This window comes from Hippocampus zosterae, chromosome 20, assembly GCF_025434085.1.
Source record: "Hippocampus zosterae strain Florida chromosome 20, ASM2543408v3, whole genome shotgun sequence".
Taxonomy (NCBI): Eukaryota; Metazoa; Chordata; class Actinopteri; order Syngnathiformes; family Syngnathidae; genus Hippocampus; species Hippocampus zosterae.
This window is the reverse complement of record NC_067470.1, coordinates 1,416,245-1,433,883: the sequence shown is the minus strand read 5'-3', so window position 1 is coordinate 1,433,883 and position 17,639 is coordinate 1,416,245. Positions and strand designations below refer to the sequence as shown.

General features: G+C 46.9%; 1 protein-coding gene across 9 annotated transcripts in view; it reads right to left on the bottom strand.

The window, feature by feature from the left end:
- The window catches only part of zfhx4 (zinc finger homeobox 4), a 119,512-nt gene that overhangs the window by 54,028 nt on the left and 47,845 nt on the right, over positions 1 to 17,639 (bottom strand). For all 9 annotated transcript variants that reach the window (XM_052054628.1, XM_052054636.1, XM_052054630.1 and 6 more), the window contains one exon: positions 51 to 2,592. In XM_052054628.1, coding sequence (XP_051910588.1) covers positions 51 to 2,546 — 2,496 coding nt within the window. In that variant the 5' untranslated portion in view covers positions 2,547 to 2,592. The remainder of the gene's footprint in view (positions 1 to 50; positions 2,593 to 17,639) is intronic.

Here is a 17,639-nt window from a genome sequence, read left to right as displayed (position 1 = left end):
CTTGTCAGATACACAAAAGACGGTGATGTACTTTGTAAAATTAGACAGACCTCGCAGCGGAAAGGCTTGTATCCACAGGTATAGCTTTCCCCTCTGGCTAAACGAGGGTGAGGCTGGCCCGTACGGCAGTAAGCGCACGATCCTCCAGATTCTGGATGTTTCTCCTTCATGTGAGCGTCCAGCGTTTGCTGGTACTTGTAATGCCAGTTACACTTGGGACACTTGAGCGTTTTGCATGAGTTCCGCGAATGCATCATAGTCATGTGGCCCCCAAGAGAACGTGAGGATCCCAAGACTGTGTCACACTTTGGGCACTCCACACCACTTCCCGGTGACCCTTCACCTGGCCCTGGGGTACCAGGTGTACCCGGGGTGCCAGGGGTACTGGGATTTCCAGTGTGTGGATGGTTAGGTCCAGGACTCTCATCATCCCGACGCATCAATATCATGTCAAGGGGGTGGGAGGACGGCGATGACTCATCCCGCCCCATCAGAACTTCAGCGGCCGAGTCATTACTGCTTTCCCGCTCTCTGGCAGCAGCCAGGGCAATGGACAGACGAGTCTTTTCCATTTCCAGCTTCTCACATATAGCCAGGGAGGAAGAGGAGGCGGATGGCGGACCTTTGCTGTCACTGTTAAACATTAGCACACTGTTGGAAAGAGGGGAAATACTTTGGTTTAAGAGAGGGAAATCTTTGCTACTGGTGCCGTTGGCCCTCTGGTCTTTGAGAAGTACACTCATTGCCTGCTCCTCTTCGTCCTCCGCCTCCATTTCTTCTCCGCCACCATTGGAGTAACTGTCCTCATCCTGCTCTGGACTTTGTTCTCCCACTGCACTGGGCTCCTGCTTAACAGGCAGGTAGTGGCTCAGGTCCGGCCCATTGGGTTGCAAAGTGCACGTGTCCCTAATGTGGCCCTTACGGTCAAGATCAGAGTTCCGGCCATCCAGGTTGACACCGGTGGCGGCGGCGGCAGCAGCAGCAGCAGAACTTCCACTGGAGGTTCTATGGGCACCAGCCCCACCACCGAGGTTTGGGTTGGTCTCAGCCTTTGGCATGCTTTGGGATCTGGGATTTTGGTCATTGGAGGAGCTGCTGGCACTGCCCTTCAGGAAAGCAAAGCCTGCCTGAAGGGACTCGGCACTCTCCCCACTACTGTGGAAAGCGTTCCACAAGCCACGGAGCCCAGTGTCTGGCCCTAGGAAGTTAGCAGGTGTGGGAAAGTGGGATAGCACAGATACAGGGGTTTTTTTTGGTTCCAGAAAGCTTATAAGAGGTTCTTTGTCCTTGCCGATGCCCTGTATGATAGCAGAAACACGCTTGTTGCTCAGTAGCTTCTGCTCCTGCTCATTCAGGGTCATTCGGTGGTCATGGACAGCATGTGTCACGAATGAGCGACTATAGCCAAATGAGAGCTTGCACAGGAAACACATGAGCACTGGCTTTCGCCGCCCGTCGGCCACACAGCCCTCAAATTTGGATAAGTCCACATTGTTGGGGACATCTTTGGATACACAGGAGTTTTTGGCTGCACCGTCCCCCGTCAAATAGTCTTTGTCATTCCTGTGGCGGAGGTCATAAACACGAAAACTGTGCAACACGGGACTAGTGCCTGCCCGCCCTCCATTTGAGGTACTTGATATGGAGGGGGGGTCGGCCACCAACGATTTACTTCCCAAGGATGATGCGATGTGGAAGGAGTTGATGATCTGGGGAAAGAAGGACATAGGTGCAGCAGGCTGCTCCAGCCGCTCCCCCCCTTGGCCCAGACCACTTTGGCCGGTGGTAGCCTGGGCATTGGGGAAAGTCTGGGAGGATAGCAGGCCCCTGAAATGGAGAGCCCCGGGGAGCCCTTCCTGGTTGCCAAGCTGCTCTTTGGAGTCCTCCACGATGAAGGCAGAGCCATCCGGCTGGTAGATGATCTCACCGCACAGGTTCTCCACATCGCTCTCCTCTTCCAGCTCGCTGTTTATTTCCCCTCCACCGGGCGCACACCCCACACGCTCGCCGTCGTCTTCACTCTCCTCTCCTGCCATACCCTCGAGCTCATCGACATCTTCGTGGCCTCCGGTGGTGGGCAGTCGGCCGTTGGGGCAGTGGTGCTCCATATATTTTTGTAAACTGGAGAAGGAGCCGGAACATTCGTTGCAGGGGATCTCCTTCGCCGGCGCCACGGGAGATGTGGCAGGGGCAGAACAGTCCGAACCCAAAGTTGCTCCTCCTCCTCCTCCCGGTAAAGTCCCAGGAACACTCCCTTTGTTACCGGTTGTAAAGCTTTCTCTCCGACTCTGTTCTGTAATAGAGTCGATGGTTGCACTGACAGAGGTGAGGGTTGCCGTGGATCTCAGTGGATTGACAGTCGACTCTCCAAGGCCATTCTCCACCTCTCTGGCTACAGGCGACGTTTGGCTGCTACCGGCATTGTTGCTGTGGGCGACGCCAGTCTCCATGGCCAGAGCCGAGTTGTCCTCAGCAACACCGAGCCTTTGGCCACCATGTTCCTGCTGCCGTGACGAGACCATAGGGGGAGAGTCACAAGTTGCCATGGCGTCCGCTACATGGGGATCTCATCTCATCCAGCCTAGCAGGGACCTAAGTTGGAGAGAAAAGAAGAGAGGCAAACATAGATGTAAGTGACAAATCATGAGAACGTTTTCAACCGGGGTGCCATGGCTCATGAGTATGCCGTGAATGATCCGGTTTGGCTTGATTGGGCCGAAAAGTGTTTGAATGGATTGCAAATAGATCTTTTTTTCATCTATCTATGCCAGTAACATATATTGACAGGCAGGAAAACAAAATCATCTTCCGTCATCGCAGAAGGCGCATGTAAGTGGTGAGCCCAACTGCCTTCCTGCTAATAGATCAGCTTTGTGTTCAATTCAATAAGACTGTATTTCACTAAAAAGTCTATTTGTGAGTGAATGTGGACAAGATCCTCATTGTTTCAGTATTCATGCTGGTTGTTGTGCCGTGAGATATTTCGGAGGTGAAAAAGGCGCCTTGGTTCAAGAAATGTTGGGAACCTGCTCAAAACCCTCCAGCTTCTTTGTTTCCTTGTGTTTGCAGAAGTGGAGTGTTAATTGAAATGGCACACGTGACCAGCGATGCAAATAGTAATCACATACCCGGCAGTCATTCAATCCCGCAATGACAAAGATATGCAAAACAAATCAGAAAGACCAACAGACGCTGACTGCCAATTCACGGAAATTGCTGTCGTGATCAGTCAAAAGCTCCCAATGAGAAGCCGCAGCGCGTTGTTTTACTGGCTACAGTACCGGCTTCTCTCAGGTAGCTTCCGGGTGAGTGAGCTGACATTAAAAGGAAAGCTTTAAAGGCCTACGTTGACCTCCATTCACTCCTATCCACCTGCTGCTTCATTCTGACTCGCTTTTGCCACTCTCTCCCTGCCGCACAACAAAGCTACAAAGCAATTAGAGGATTAATCCGTACCAATCCAAGGCCAAACAAAACCAGTGGGAGGGACAGTGAAAGCGTGAGGAATGAAATCAAACGTTTGTGTGCGTTTGAGGGGGAGTGCACGTGTATGTGCACGCGCTATAATCAGGTATAATCTGACATATCCAAGAGATGATTCCATGGGGACTAGCGATAGATTAAAAGAGAAATTGTGTTTTCATTCGCTGTATCTCACTCGTTTTATACAGTACGTAAGATTAAAGGGGGAAAGGGGCAAAATGAATCATTTGAGGATGAATCATGGTAGGTGTTTTTTCTGCTATATTTTGAGTCACGGTGAAAGTTTGAGCCGACTGAATTTAAAAATGTACTCATTATATTTTATTTACAACTTCAAATTGCGATTCGGATTGACGCAAAACAACACTTTGTCGCAATGATTCCCACAGGGCTGAAAAAGAAAAAGCTTACACACACATCTACTTATGAAAACACTCTTGTAATTGTGGGCAATTATTTATAATGTCGTTTATCTTCTAAGGGAGCCACAAGTTAAAACAGGCCATAAATATGCGTTACGTCAAAGGAATGCACGACGTTATCGCACCGTGTAACGCGTTGTTTTGTTTCCGCGGTCGGTGTGGCACTCGCAGCAAGGACGCTGGCTTGGACAACCGCACTTGCATCAAATCAAGAAATGTTTGTGCGGCAATGAGAAGTGCGTACAATAAAAGGAATGACGAGTTTCTACCTTGAGGATATAAATTCTACATTTTAAATTGCTGTGGTGAAACGTTTCCTCTCTTTGCGAGCTTTGCGCAAACCGCGCCTGTTGGAAGCAGTCAGCAAAACACGCACATCGGTATTTACTACTCTGTCATTTCAACCGCTTGAGTTGTAGCTCAGACAAAAGACGCGGCTCTAACTTTTAAATGTGGACTTACGTACGTCTTAGGGATGAGGGAATGCCTTTTTGATCATTTGGCAGCCATGGCAAACAGCTGTTGATAGGCGTGCTCCACAAGCCACAATGACAAAGCGTCCGCCTGCCTTGTATTGCAGTAGTTGGCTCGATAAATACATGCGGTAAACTGCATGTGTATATATGGTACAAGTAAGAACTAAGCTGAAACACACACACACGCACAACGGTAAAAAGTCAAAGAAACAACCAGCATCCCCCCCCCACTTTTTTTTTTTTAATTAAGCATGCCCCCGTGCACTCATGTGCACACATATGCAGTGAAGTACAGACAGGTAATTAAAGTGGCAGATCAGATCCGGTGTGAGGCAAATAATAGGCCAGGAATTTCAGCCTTGGACACTCAACGTTCTAATGGGAGGGAGGGGCTCAGAGACTTCTCTTTGGTGGGATTGTTTTTCCTCTCTCTCACCCTCATGGCTAAAGCGCTTTCCATCCATCTGCCTTTCAGTACTTCAGCGAGACGGAGACATCCGGTCCCAAGCAGGTTGTTTTTATTAATTATTATTATTATTATTATTATCCCCCATTATACCCAGCTTCTCTCACTTTTGTGCTTTTATGGCAAGAGAAGTCACAATTTTCCCCACGCTTTTATATGACAGTAGTTATGGGGGGGGAGTACTCCAAACAAACAAACGGCTTGCATAAAAGTTGGCAAATCTGGTTTGCGTTTGTTGAGAGGTCTGTCATCAATCACATCGTGTAAGCAGAGCACAAGAGTGAAATTCAGACTTGACAAAGTGAGCTGCTGAATGCCACAGTCCCCGCCTCCGACTTTTGTCCTCCGGTCGCACTGTCATGCGTAAGTTGCAGGCTCGGCCTCTTGCATGCAAAACCTGAAATGACACTGCCGCCACACTGTCACCTCTTAGTCGGTGGGGAATCTGTTTTCGGTCCAAATTGTCCATTTGCTACCGGAACTGCCGGTGTGAACACTTAAGGCATCCATGCAAAGGTGATACCTGTAAAAGTTGCCGTTTGCCCTTCATTGATGCATCGTCCCACCATTTTGTCTTACTAGTTCATTTGAATCCTAATGCTGAGAAGTCAAAGCAGTGGCCGCACATGTAAGTTTACAAGCTTTTGCAGTTGAGAGGCATTTAAAAAGAATTAGGGGAGCACTGCACTGGCAGGCCAATGTCGCCTTTCTGCTGTGCTTGTAGAGGCTCGACTCAGCTCAGATTGCCCACATCAAAATACTGCACCGCAAAGCTGAGAAAACCAGACTGCATTGAACGCATTAGCTAGAACAACAGCACGACAACAATCGCGGAAAACCAGGGGATTGCATTCGTTGTAGTTTATTCAACATGCCGAGCACGGCATTGAGACATTCATAGGGGCAGAGACAGAAGACGAGTATAAACCAGAAAACTGAACTCAAACACTGCCGAGTCCATCAGGAGGTCAACCAATCAGCAGCCGGCAGCGCTGTACATCTGCGTCCGCCATTGGAAACGTGTCAAGAGGGGAAAAGGGCCATAAATGAAATCTTTTTGAGTGTGATAGGGGGGGGGAAAAGAAGGTGGAGTGGTAAGATGGACTCCTCGGTTTCCCCCTGGAGCGGGTATGCAGCACCCATCACTCAGCTTGACGACAGGTAAATTGGTGGGACTGGATGCTCAGGTAACATTACACCAAACTGCCCTCGGGTCCACACCTGATAAGTCATTGTTAGTGAAAGACAATACCTGACTGATGTCGGATATACCCCCGCCCCCCCTCCAACACCCTCCGCCCACAAAAGTCAGACTCAAAATTAAACTTGCTGACCAGCGACCGCGTGGCTGCATTAAGAGATGGACGGGAATCAGCTTTTCTGACCCGGGGTCAGATTTCATGAGCACATTTGTTGGGCTAAATTCAACAAAGATGGTGGGAAAGACTGAACCAGTGACTGCTTAAGAGCAAAAACCGGAAGAACTCTTGTGTTTCCAATCGGAGTCCAGTCAAGAGTACCTCGACTGTTACTCTTCGGATATTTGGGGCGGTGGCTGAACAGACACAAGACGTTTGAATAGATTTAGTTTTGTATCCAAATGGGCTTACGCAGTCCAGTCAAAATATGTGTAGAAACTCAGCAATATTTCCGACTGAAACCAAGCTGAAACATTAAAATAAATAGTCAGACACTGCCGGGTCACAGTCTGCAATTACGGCCCTTGCTAAAGATTTTTTTTTTCCCCCAGCATCAAAGGAGAAGCCAATCTACATAGCTAATGCCTCCAATTTTTTCCCCTTTCCGTCCTCCAACTCAAAACAGCAGAGGCTGAGGCTAAAAGGGAGGTGGGACGGGGGGGGGGGGGGGGGGGGGGGGGCGGGGGGTGGTGGAAGCGGGGATTTTTCTTTTGCCGGCAATCTGGAAACACTCTCCAGTTAATTAAGGTTGATTGGAAATGAACCGCACAAACAAAGGGCAGCCTATGCCCTGAATATTATGACTTGCGCACATGTATGCACGCGTGCATGAGGGCGGGGGGGGGGGGCGCGTGGGGTTGCTTCGGGAGCAGAGGAGAAGCTCCCCTCTTTGGACCCTCATCCCTGATACCCCCCGCCCCCCCCACCTCCTGCCCCACACTCGTACCGCCCACCCACCCCCAGATTAAGGGAGCACACAGCCAAAAGAATGTGTGACGACCTCCACTACCACAGAGGAAGAAAAAAAAAAAAAAACTTCCAGCCCCTGATGCCACAAAAGGCAAGAAGGTAATTAAGTTTGAAAGAATAGAGGCACTACCACAAACAATGCAGCAGTGTCCATGGGGAGGGATTGGAGAGTGTGTGTATGTGTTTGGATGAGGGGGCAGAAAATCCATTAACATTCAGCGCGCCGGGTGAGCGAGAGGAAAGAGGGCAAAGGGGAAGTAAGGATGGCATTCTCTCTCTCTTTCTCTCTCTCTCTCTCTCTCTCTCTCTCTCGCTTTGCTCTCCCCGTCTTTTCTCTAATTGCAGCAAGACTCGCCTGTGCATCCTTTTTTATTACGTGTCTCTCTTCTTGAGGGCTTCTCTCACATCTGCTTTGGAACTCGCTCCTTCCATCCCAAATCCCGCGCCCCCCGCCCCCCTCCCTAGTACACAGCATCAACCCTGCGGTGATCCTGTTTTTTTTTGCCCTTTTACAGTTCCTTGTAGCAAACCCTCCATGCTGAAGCAGAGCCTTGGTTTACAAGGACGCTTTTCTTGTTGGATTTCCGTGTGAGTGAATAGTGCCCCCATCAGGGCAGGTATAATCTGTTGATCTTGTTTTTAAGGGGGGGCTTGTCTGCATTTTTACAAAATGAAAACACCAGGAGCACTCATTGACAATCACTGAGCTGTTATTATACAAACAAGCAACCAAAACGGCCTCTTTTTTTTTTAGGTTGTACCTGAAAAAGGAAACCCAACTGACAGTGCTAACAAGCGCTAACAAGATGGCCGCCTGGGAAAAAAAATAATAATAAAACACATGCACACATTACTTTCATCTCCAGGTTTTTTTTTTGCCACTTCTCCACCACAGTGGTTTAACTTAATTAGCAAATAATGTAATTTGATTTGCAGACACGACGTGGAACTTTGCAACATGCCTGCACTTTCACACGGTACAAGCGAGCGAGCTATCACTCAGCTCCCACGTGCTCCCAGCTAAGAAAGAAGTAGTCATTGCCAGAGTGTGTGAGTGCCTACGCGTGAAAAGTGGAAAGATCATGAGACGCACAAGTGTGAATCGGGCAAAAGGCCGCCGTGGGTCGATGTACGTTTCTGAACGAGGGAGTTGCAGAGCCAAAACAACGCAAAGCGCCACAAAACGAGAGTTACGAATTATTTTTCTGCATCTCGTTAGGGCATCTTCCGTCCACTACTTATAGTTGACAACTAATTGTGACTTGGTGGCACGTTGTCTTTGGTAATCTGCCCCGTCTTTGTCTCTGTATCTCACCAGGGACACGGATTAGCGCTAAAACGTTGACTGCTTAATCCTTGATTTGCCCGTACTCAATAAATATTAATCTAGCATGCTCATCATGCTCTTGTGAGGTACAACATACACAATATGAAAGAGCTTAGCCGTTACATAAATCACGGCCTTATCTTTTGGATGAAGCTAAAGCAACACACACACACACACACGCGGATTATTTGTCAAGTCAAATTATTAATCCTGCTAAATACAGAGCCTGAAAAAAAAAATGTTTTCTCTTGGAGCATGCGGAGGCACACAATTAAATGCCTGCGTGAGGGGGAGCAAAACAAAAAAACAAACACATATCACTCATTTGGTGTTGATTCAGACCCCCCGGTCACACTCTCAGCCTCTCAGCAGGTTTATTTAGCAAAAAAAAAAAAAAAAACTGCTGGGAATATGAAAAAAAAAAAAAACTACTTCACTCAGAAATACACAAGCATACACACTCACACACTTAAGTTGGCAAGGCCATGGCAGTGCAGCGCAGAAGAGGTTAAGCAAACAGTGTCCACGTCAGTCAAGGATAGCACACACTCCGAGACAGACACAGAGCGCAGTCTCTGACGCAGGCATTTCACATCCACCTGGCAAATATAAAAGGCCGCTTATACTGTATCAACTAGCCAGAGCCCCAAATTCTTTGCTTGTTTTGTGCTATCACAACTGCCCCACTTGGGAAACAACTCGGATTTCTGATTCATTGATTTCTGTGTGTGTGTGTGTGGGGGGAGGGGGGATTAAAAGCCTTTTTTAGAAGGAGTGGAAAAGTTCTGCAAAGATAAAAGAGGTCGCAGTATAGGTATAGACGTGAGTCCAAAAGGAGTTGGGCAGTAACCTTTCAGTCATGCACTTTATTTGAGCTCAACAAGACTTCTGGGATTTTTTTTTTTTTTTTGGTATTGTCATGAAGTGAAAAGCACACTTGGCCAATTACGCTCATGCCATTCAATTGTGTGAATGCTCATCAAGTGCTGAAAATGTTGCTTCTAATTTGCAGCAATTGACAAGAATTCCTCAATGGTAAATCTCATGAATGAAAGTTGCCATTCACATTCTTGGTTGTTTTATGTCAAATCCAATATGCGCAAACACTGTATAAAAAGGAAAATAAAATACACCAAAATACTTTGGGAGCTAACTGTCATGCATACGTTACAGTATGACCGATGCCGGTTCAGGTCTTGTGATTTTTTTTTTTATTTCCTAAACATAATTTAGGCGCCAAAAACGATGCGAACCCCACCTAACCGTCATGAGAAAAGAAAAAAAATTCAAATTAAAACAAAGAGAGCAGGACACTTTGCGGCACAGGGCACTGGCGCAGACAACGAAACAACACAAACCTTCTGCCTTGAATACCCCGTGACAGGTCTAATTTCTGGACCCAGGGAATTACTAATTAACTTAAGCTTTTGGCTCTATATTTCATTAGAGAGGTTTCCAAATGAACTTTAGACCAAAGCCATTTGCTTTTTAAACAACCCATGGCCCTCCCCCCCTTTTTTTCCCCCCTTTCTGACAGCTGTTGTTAGTTTGCCTTCTCTTCAAACCCAAAAGAAAAAGAAAAAAAAAACCCCACCAAACATAAAGGAAAGTATCGTTATTTAAACCATCATGGTTATTTTTCTGGTTACCGTGAAGATAATTTCGCCGGCGGGAAGGTGAACATTGAGAGGGGGGGAAAAGAAAATAAAATGTACACTTGAATTTGATTTGACTACAAACAAACAACAGTCAGATGTAGTAAGTGTGTTTTTTTTTTAGATTAGCGCCAAAATATCCCTTTAACAAATAAACATCATGTCATGCTAAATCCGGGGCCAGCCTGCTGAAAGGAGAACCAAGATGAAGTGGACCTTTCTGTTTGCTCTCAGAAATGCCGCTATTAAGTAGACGTGGGGTGAAAAAAAAATATTCAGATATAACATTTAAAAGAAAATGTTTAACCACAACCAATTAGATGTTTAAAAAGAAAAAGAGTGGGCTCAATTCTCATTTTTTTTAGTTATGGGCACGTAATGGGCTTTCTCCCTTGCACTTCCAAACACATTGCATTTTTTTTTCCCAAACATTGAACAAAGCAGTCCATAATGTGTGCTTTTGAAAGGGTTTTAACGAGACTCCAATTCTAAATGTTTACCCTGGAATAGTTTGCGCTTTTACATATTTTAAATCGCACCGTGAAAAGTCAGGATGATCCATCAGCACTTCCTGACACGTGTGTTTGCTGTGCTGTGCTGAGCAAAAGGGGCAAGCTTTGCTTTTTTAACAATTCCTGCACAGCCTTCTTCTATCTGCTCACCTCAAATGGGGATGAAACTAGACAAAGCGCACCCCCTCGCTTATTTAGTCTAGGGGCAGAGAGCTGATTCATCAGCCAAAACCACTGACAAAAACCGCCCCCTGTTAATACCTACAATTTCTTACACGGGAACATTCCTGCAGCCGCTCTGCTCTTCTTCTTTTTCTCCACTGTCACACAAAAAGCCTCACTTTTTCCCCTCGCTTTAAAAAGCAAATAATTAAAGATTATTCCACGGCTGGTGCCAGGCAGGAAAAGTCCGGGTTTGAGAAAGATCGTGTTGGCTGAAGGCTCCCCGGGGAAGATGTGCAGACACATGCTTGCTTGTTTTAGATCACTCCACTCAAAAAAAAAAAAAAAAATAAAAATACATCTTCAGGCTTTTTTTTTTTACACTACAAAATGCTACGCACGGTAACTTTTCTTTCCATGTATTGTACTAGTCAAAGGAAATATTCCTTTGAATCATTTCTCTCACGATTGTCATTCTTCGCGGTAATGTGTCTTCATGCAGCTCAATCGAAATTTGTTGGTCAACTTGTCTCATTTTTCATGACAGTGTTGTTTAAACCCACACCAGTCATGCATAATTAATAAGCCACTTATTCCCTGACGAGCCCTGCCAATGGCCCTGGTATTCATGTGCAATCAATCGCCCGCGTGGAAACGCAAACGCCAATCATCACGGCAGCCACTTAAATGAAGACTGGAAGCCGCGCGCGGAGGAGAACCGATTTTCCGTGGATGACACATACAAATGTGTGGGATTTTTTTTTTCTTTAATTAATTTGACAGACAACGCAATCTCCTTCCTCGCTAATGTGCGAATGTCCTGTGACTGCGCTCTTGAATCGGTGTCTTTGTCTTGAGCATGAGACATCTTGTGCTATCGGGGCATCCGAGCTCCTGCAAACGTAGTCATTCATTCAGCGGCTTTTTCTTTCCCATTCTAATTAATGGCATCTTTCCCAGCTCTGTTAGCTTGACCTTTAACCAACAGCTGGGGAATTTGCATTAACATTTCTTTTAAAAGGTAGTGGTGCTTTAAAAAAAAAAAAAAAACAAGAAAGGCTGTGTGCCAAATGTGCAGCATGAAAGAAAAACTTGAGAGAAGTGGATGAGTGTTTGCATTGAACAGCCGCTGCCAATGTGACATGTCGTGGCTGTCAACAGGGAGGAAAAACATGCGGGGGATGGAAAGAAAGATGACAAAGAATACGCGACCGACACCAGCAAAGACACGAGCAAATAGACACAGTATAACATAAAAGGGGAAGCCTCGTTTTTGCCTTACAGCACTCCATTTTGTTTGACCTAAAACCCGAGAACTACGGCTCACTCGGTCCATGAAATCTCCCCACTTCCACTTTGAAAGGCAAAGAATCAGCATATTAGTCTGCATTAAATAACCAAGCCCATAGCTAATATCCCGGAGTAGATGCTGAGCAGGCAGGAGAGCCTGAGAAAAAGGACTGAGAACATCGTGAGCGAGAAGCAACGGAGAGGGAGGGGGGAAATCCCCTCTTTCTGTTTTCCCTGAAGAGATTGATGAAGGCCCAGTGAGATGAGAGAGAGAAAGAGAGGGGGGGGTAACACAATCCCGACTGGCGCGAGACCAACAGCAACAAAAACATTTAGATAACCGGGCTCAATAATGTACGATTTCAATGAGGACAAAAATTACATTTCCTACAGATAACATGCCCCCTTCCCATAACACAGCCTTGAAAAGAAAGTCCTGAAACCGTGTCGTGCTTCAACAGTGTTGCGCCGGCGTATTATGCTAGCTGCTGCGGCGTTGTCTTAACTGCATTAGTATCCTTTTACCCCACCAGAGAATGTGATTCGAGCTATGCGCACGCTTAAGAAGTCGCTTCTTTTTTTTTTTGTTCTTTCCACGGCAACGCCGTTGTAAAACAAGGAGACTTGGGCCACGGGTGGTGCTACAAACACAAACGAGGCCATTTTGGGTCAAGCAGAAGCCAGGAGAAAGTAGAAGCAACAACGGGGAATTGGGGGGAAACCGAGATCCAAGGTGAGGAATAGCGGGGAAAGACATGAAAGATAAGATAAGATAAGATAAGATATCCTTTATTCGTCCCACACTGGGGAAATTTATAGCCTCCAGCAGCAAGAATGTATGTAGAAAGAAGAAAGGAGAAAGAGGAAGAAAAAAAACAAACATCTTTCAATTAAATACAATATGAACACAAATGGATAAATCGCAGTGAATGAATGAATGAATGAATGAGTCAATGAAAGTTGACTTATTTGACTGGAAAGCCAAGAAAACTAGGATCAGCTATGAAATAACTCTTGAAAGCGGTTCGTGTGTTATTCACATAAACCTTTTTAGTGTGTGTGTGTGTGTGTGTGTGTTTCAGTTAGCTGAAGCAGGGCGAAGGCCAAAACAAAAACAAAACATACAGTATGTTTGAAAAAAAAAAAAAAAACGATATCTGCATTCGTATGGAAATGTGTTTTGTTTGTTTATTTATTGAACATAAAACATATACATTAATAATTTGACAGAAAATAAGGTAGATAAAAAAAGTAAAAAGAAAGAAATCAGTCTTCATTCAACACAGTTATTATGTTCAAGGGAGTAGGATGAAGTCAAAAACTTATCTAGTCCTACCCCGTTATGTGTTTAAGATAAGATAAGAAAAACCTTTATTAGTCTCACAATGGAGAAATTCCCAATTATATCTACTAAATCATTTTTATATCAATCAGAAAAGAAAAAGTAAGAAGAAGTCTCCATTAAGGCTCATACTTTACCCTTAACCGTGATATTTTTACAACTTTTGTTGTCAATCAGCTCATCTTAATCCCGAGGTGATATTTACTTTACCCCATGGCAACAAATATTTATTTGCCAGTAAAACCTGATACCGTACTTCTCTATCATCATGTGAAATTACTAACATTTCATGATCATTGATTCAAAAAAAAAAAAAAAAACACGTTTCGAGGACAAACATGCTTCTGGCCTCATGACGGGCTCCCGAGAGACCCTTCTCAGTCCGTACGATAGCTTGGAGACATCTGCCACGGCATTTTGTGGCTAACCATGCTGCTAACCTACGAGATGGTTGAAGCGGTCACCAATGACACACAACAAGGGCCCACTCCACCTAAACACTCGGGATCCAGAGCCTACTTGATCCTCGCTCGTATTAAGGGTCACAGCCAGATTGCTATCGCCACCTCTCCTCCGCAGCCAGCGCTGGCTTCCTTTCACGCCAAAGTCCGTCAAGTGGCTCGTGAAAGGGGGAAGAGGCAGGAAAAGTAGAGATGCAGAGCAGAGCGAGAGAGAGGGAGAGGAAGGCTTTGTCTTCCTCCACTCAACTCCAGTGCGTTTCCTCCTCTGGTCTCGCCTCAATTTGCATACGAAAGGCGAGCGAAGGCATGCAAAAGGTCAAAGAAAGAAGATCCTGTCCAATAACAAGCAACAAAAACAGACCTCCATCGGCCTTTGTGGCGTTGCATGTTCTCCACCATATGAACCCCCCCCCTCTCTCCCCCCCATGTCATCCAAGGATCATTTCCATACAGCAGACGCCAAGACCGATGATGACGGTTGGATCATAAATTAGTCACAAAAGTCGAGTCGGGTCACTTGAAAGTCACGGTGGCAATTTGAAGCTGTGTCACCCCCCCCCCCAACCCCACAAGTGCTCACACACACACACAAACACACGGTACTCACAGAAAACACACCTGCTTTTCTCGTCCACAGTAACAAGCCAATTTGCCAACAAATGCTAGCTCACGGGCGGCCCGGTAGTCCAGTGGTTAGCACGTCGGCTTCACAGTGCAGAGGTTCCGGGTTCGATTCCAGCTCCGGCCTCCCTGTGTGGAGTCTGCATGTTCTCCCCGGGCCTGCGTGGGTTTTCTCCGGGTGCTCCGGTTTCCTCCCACATTCCAAAAATATGCATGGCAGGCTGATTGAACACTCTGAATTGTCCCTAGGTGTGAGTGTGAGTGCGAATGGTTGTTCGTCTCTGTGTGCCCTGCGATTGGCTGGCAACCGATTCAGGGTGTCCCCCGCCTACTGCCCGGAGACGGCTGGGATGGGCTCCAGCACCCCCCGCGACCCTAGTGAGGATCAAGCGGTACGGAAGATGAATGAATGAATGCTAGCTCACTGCGTGAAGAGCGTCATTTCTAAATGCTACCTGAGCCACGACAAAATGGCGCAAGAGGTTTGGAGGTTTGACCTGAACGGCGTCTTGGACATACATTCGTGCCTTACATGACAGCTTACGTCTGCTGCCATCCGAAGCGGACCAGAAAACACCGGCCTGGCATTTCCGTGCTGCCAGTTCTGGACTGACAACAGTGTCTCGAGACAGCAGGACTGAGGCAAATGTTGGGGGGGGGGGGGTAGAGGGGTAGAGCATTTCATCTCCCTTTCATCTCTGTCACCCAGTCAAGCATTCAATGCCCCCCATTCAGCGCCCCGGCCAGCATTATGCAAAATAATGCTAATCCCCTTTCCCATGCTTTCACACTTGTATAAACTGCCGATCCTGCCTCTGAAAAGCAATTATATCAGTTTACGTTGCTGTCAAAAAACAGGATTAGCATGCAACGACCAGTAGCAGCAGCAGCAGCAGCAGCGAGACCCAATATTTAGCCACCTTTCGCTACTTTATTTGTCCACCGCAGGAGAGTCGGGGCGCTTACAAAAATGTGTTGCCGTGACATGTTTGTCTGGGATGCATGCTTTACAAGGCAACATGCCAGATGTTGTCGTTTCATGCTCGTTTGTCGGACTTGACGGAATCAAAGTCGTGTTCTGTAATCAAAAACAAACTCGGCGATGTCTCAGTGCCAGTCTGAGCAGACGTTACACATGTGACACACCACTGAACCGCTGTCGTCCAACCAAAGCCCGACGCCCCCACCGCCACCACTACTACTACCCCCCCCCGAAACCCACCCGCCACACATTGACACCACATGCAACGCACACAGTCGACGTGGTGGGGGATTCTTTTTTTTTTTTTTGGAATATGCAAATGTAGGTACAAGAGGAGCGTGTGTGTGCAAATCGAAGCCGCTTTCATCTGGACGGTCGGGCCTCTCGCACTCTTAACCTTCTCATGTTTGTGTGCGTCTGGGTGGGGAGTGAGGGTGACATCCATCCTGACTGGCAGCAGATCATGGGACATTAGTCAGCACAATTAAGCAGGTTGTCATGGCGACTAATGAAATTTGGCAAAGCGGCCAGCCGGAGATTTACATAAGCGAGCTGGTTATGCGCTCGCCATTATTCTTTCTCCCTGCCGCCGTGCTACAATAGAACCACTTGTATCCCCTGCCCACATACCCACTGGCGCTACAAGCCCTCCTCGCGCCTGACAATTTGCATATGTTAATATAATTAAGTGCTAATTACACGAAAACTCGCATATTCACAATCACCCTCCCCAGGAGCTATGGAGAGGCTTGATCTTATTCCAAGTCTTTAACCCTCCTCAGTGATAGGGAGAATGTGCATGTGTGTGTGTGTGTGTGTGTGTGTGTGTGTGTGTTCGCTTGGCAGTGCCCCAGGCCAACCACCACCACCGCCAGCCCACCCCTCCTTGAGACGCAATGCTGAGCTGCAGCACACTTCTTTGCTTCCTTTTCCCTTCACAACAAGGGAATACAACACAAGAGCAACATTACACACACACACACACACACACACACACACACACACTTGATAAAGCCCAACTCAAATTGTGCAATGCGTCACAATTACAATTAGCCTCATTCATTCCGTTTCTGTTTATTTGTGTGAGAAAAATGCTGACACGGAATCTACGAGAGACAGCCCAGAAACACAAGTGGATGGAAGTGAGCGCGTTTGTGTGTGTGTGCGCGCTCGGCGTTTTGATAACGCGGGGACAAAGGAGGTTGTGCCTTTCACATTGTAATGGCCGTGAATCGGGAGGAAGCCAAGCGGTCGTGCTACAATTAGAGCTCCTTTGTGCCTCTTCCTCTGTCGCTTACTCCCTCTCCTCACTCTACATCATGCCTGTGTTGAAAAAAGCCGGAAGAAGTAGTGAGAAAATATTTTGGGAGGGGAGGGGGCTTTAACCCCCTCCCGATGCACTGTGCTGGACACACATGTACACAGCAGATGGTACAAGAAAAAGGATGGAATAAACACACACGTCGAGGCGCACGCACGGCTGTGGGTAGTGCAAAGGCCCATCTCGTTGACTCTCAATGAGATGCGGCGTTACGACTGCAGCGATCATATGCTCCTCTCGTCACTAATCACCGCCGTGGTCATTGTGTGGCAGCGGGCACACATACGCCAGATGTTGCCCTGATCTTGACACGCTATTCTATGATGCAAATATAAAAAAGAGGATGAGCGAGAGGGTGGAGAAATATCGTTCGAGCGAGAGCAGGCCGCCGTGTGGTAAGTTGGAGTGTTCGCTCGGCCGTGACAGTTTGGATGGAGCACCAGAGAAGAAGGGGGAGGTGTGTGTGTGTGTGTGTGTGTGTGTGGGGTGGGGGGTGTCCCTTTTACTAATACCTGCTACTTGGATTACACAGTGTCTTATGTATTCAACCGGACTCCTATTTTCTCTTTCTGCCTTTTGAGGCAAATTGGGTGTCTTTACGGTGTAAAGCAGCGACGGAGCCCTCCTTACGGAAGGCCGATGGGGATTCACCGAGATGAACATTAAAATGCAGCGATAGTCTTGTTGCAAAGCTTCTCTCTCTCTCTCTCTCAGAAGCGGCAAAGGCTTCTAAATCATCCAGCCTCCTCTATTAGACGGGAGACTTATTGAGGTAGAAACCATAAAAAATGAAGAAGGGAAATTTAATCCCTGAAATATTGATTTGCACATTAATATCAGATAGGCAGAGGGCAATCTAGCTGGGTGGAAATGACACATTGTCGACCCCTAGGAGAGGCTCGAGCCAATCTTCTTGCTGCATGTGTCTCGGGCCCAGGAGTTATAGGACAA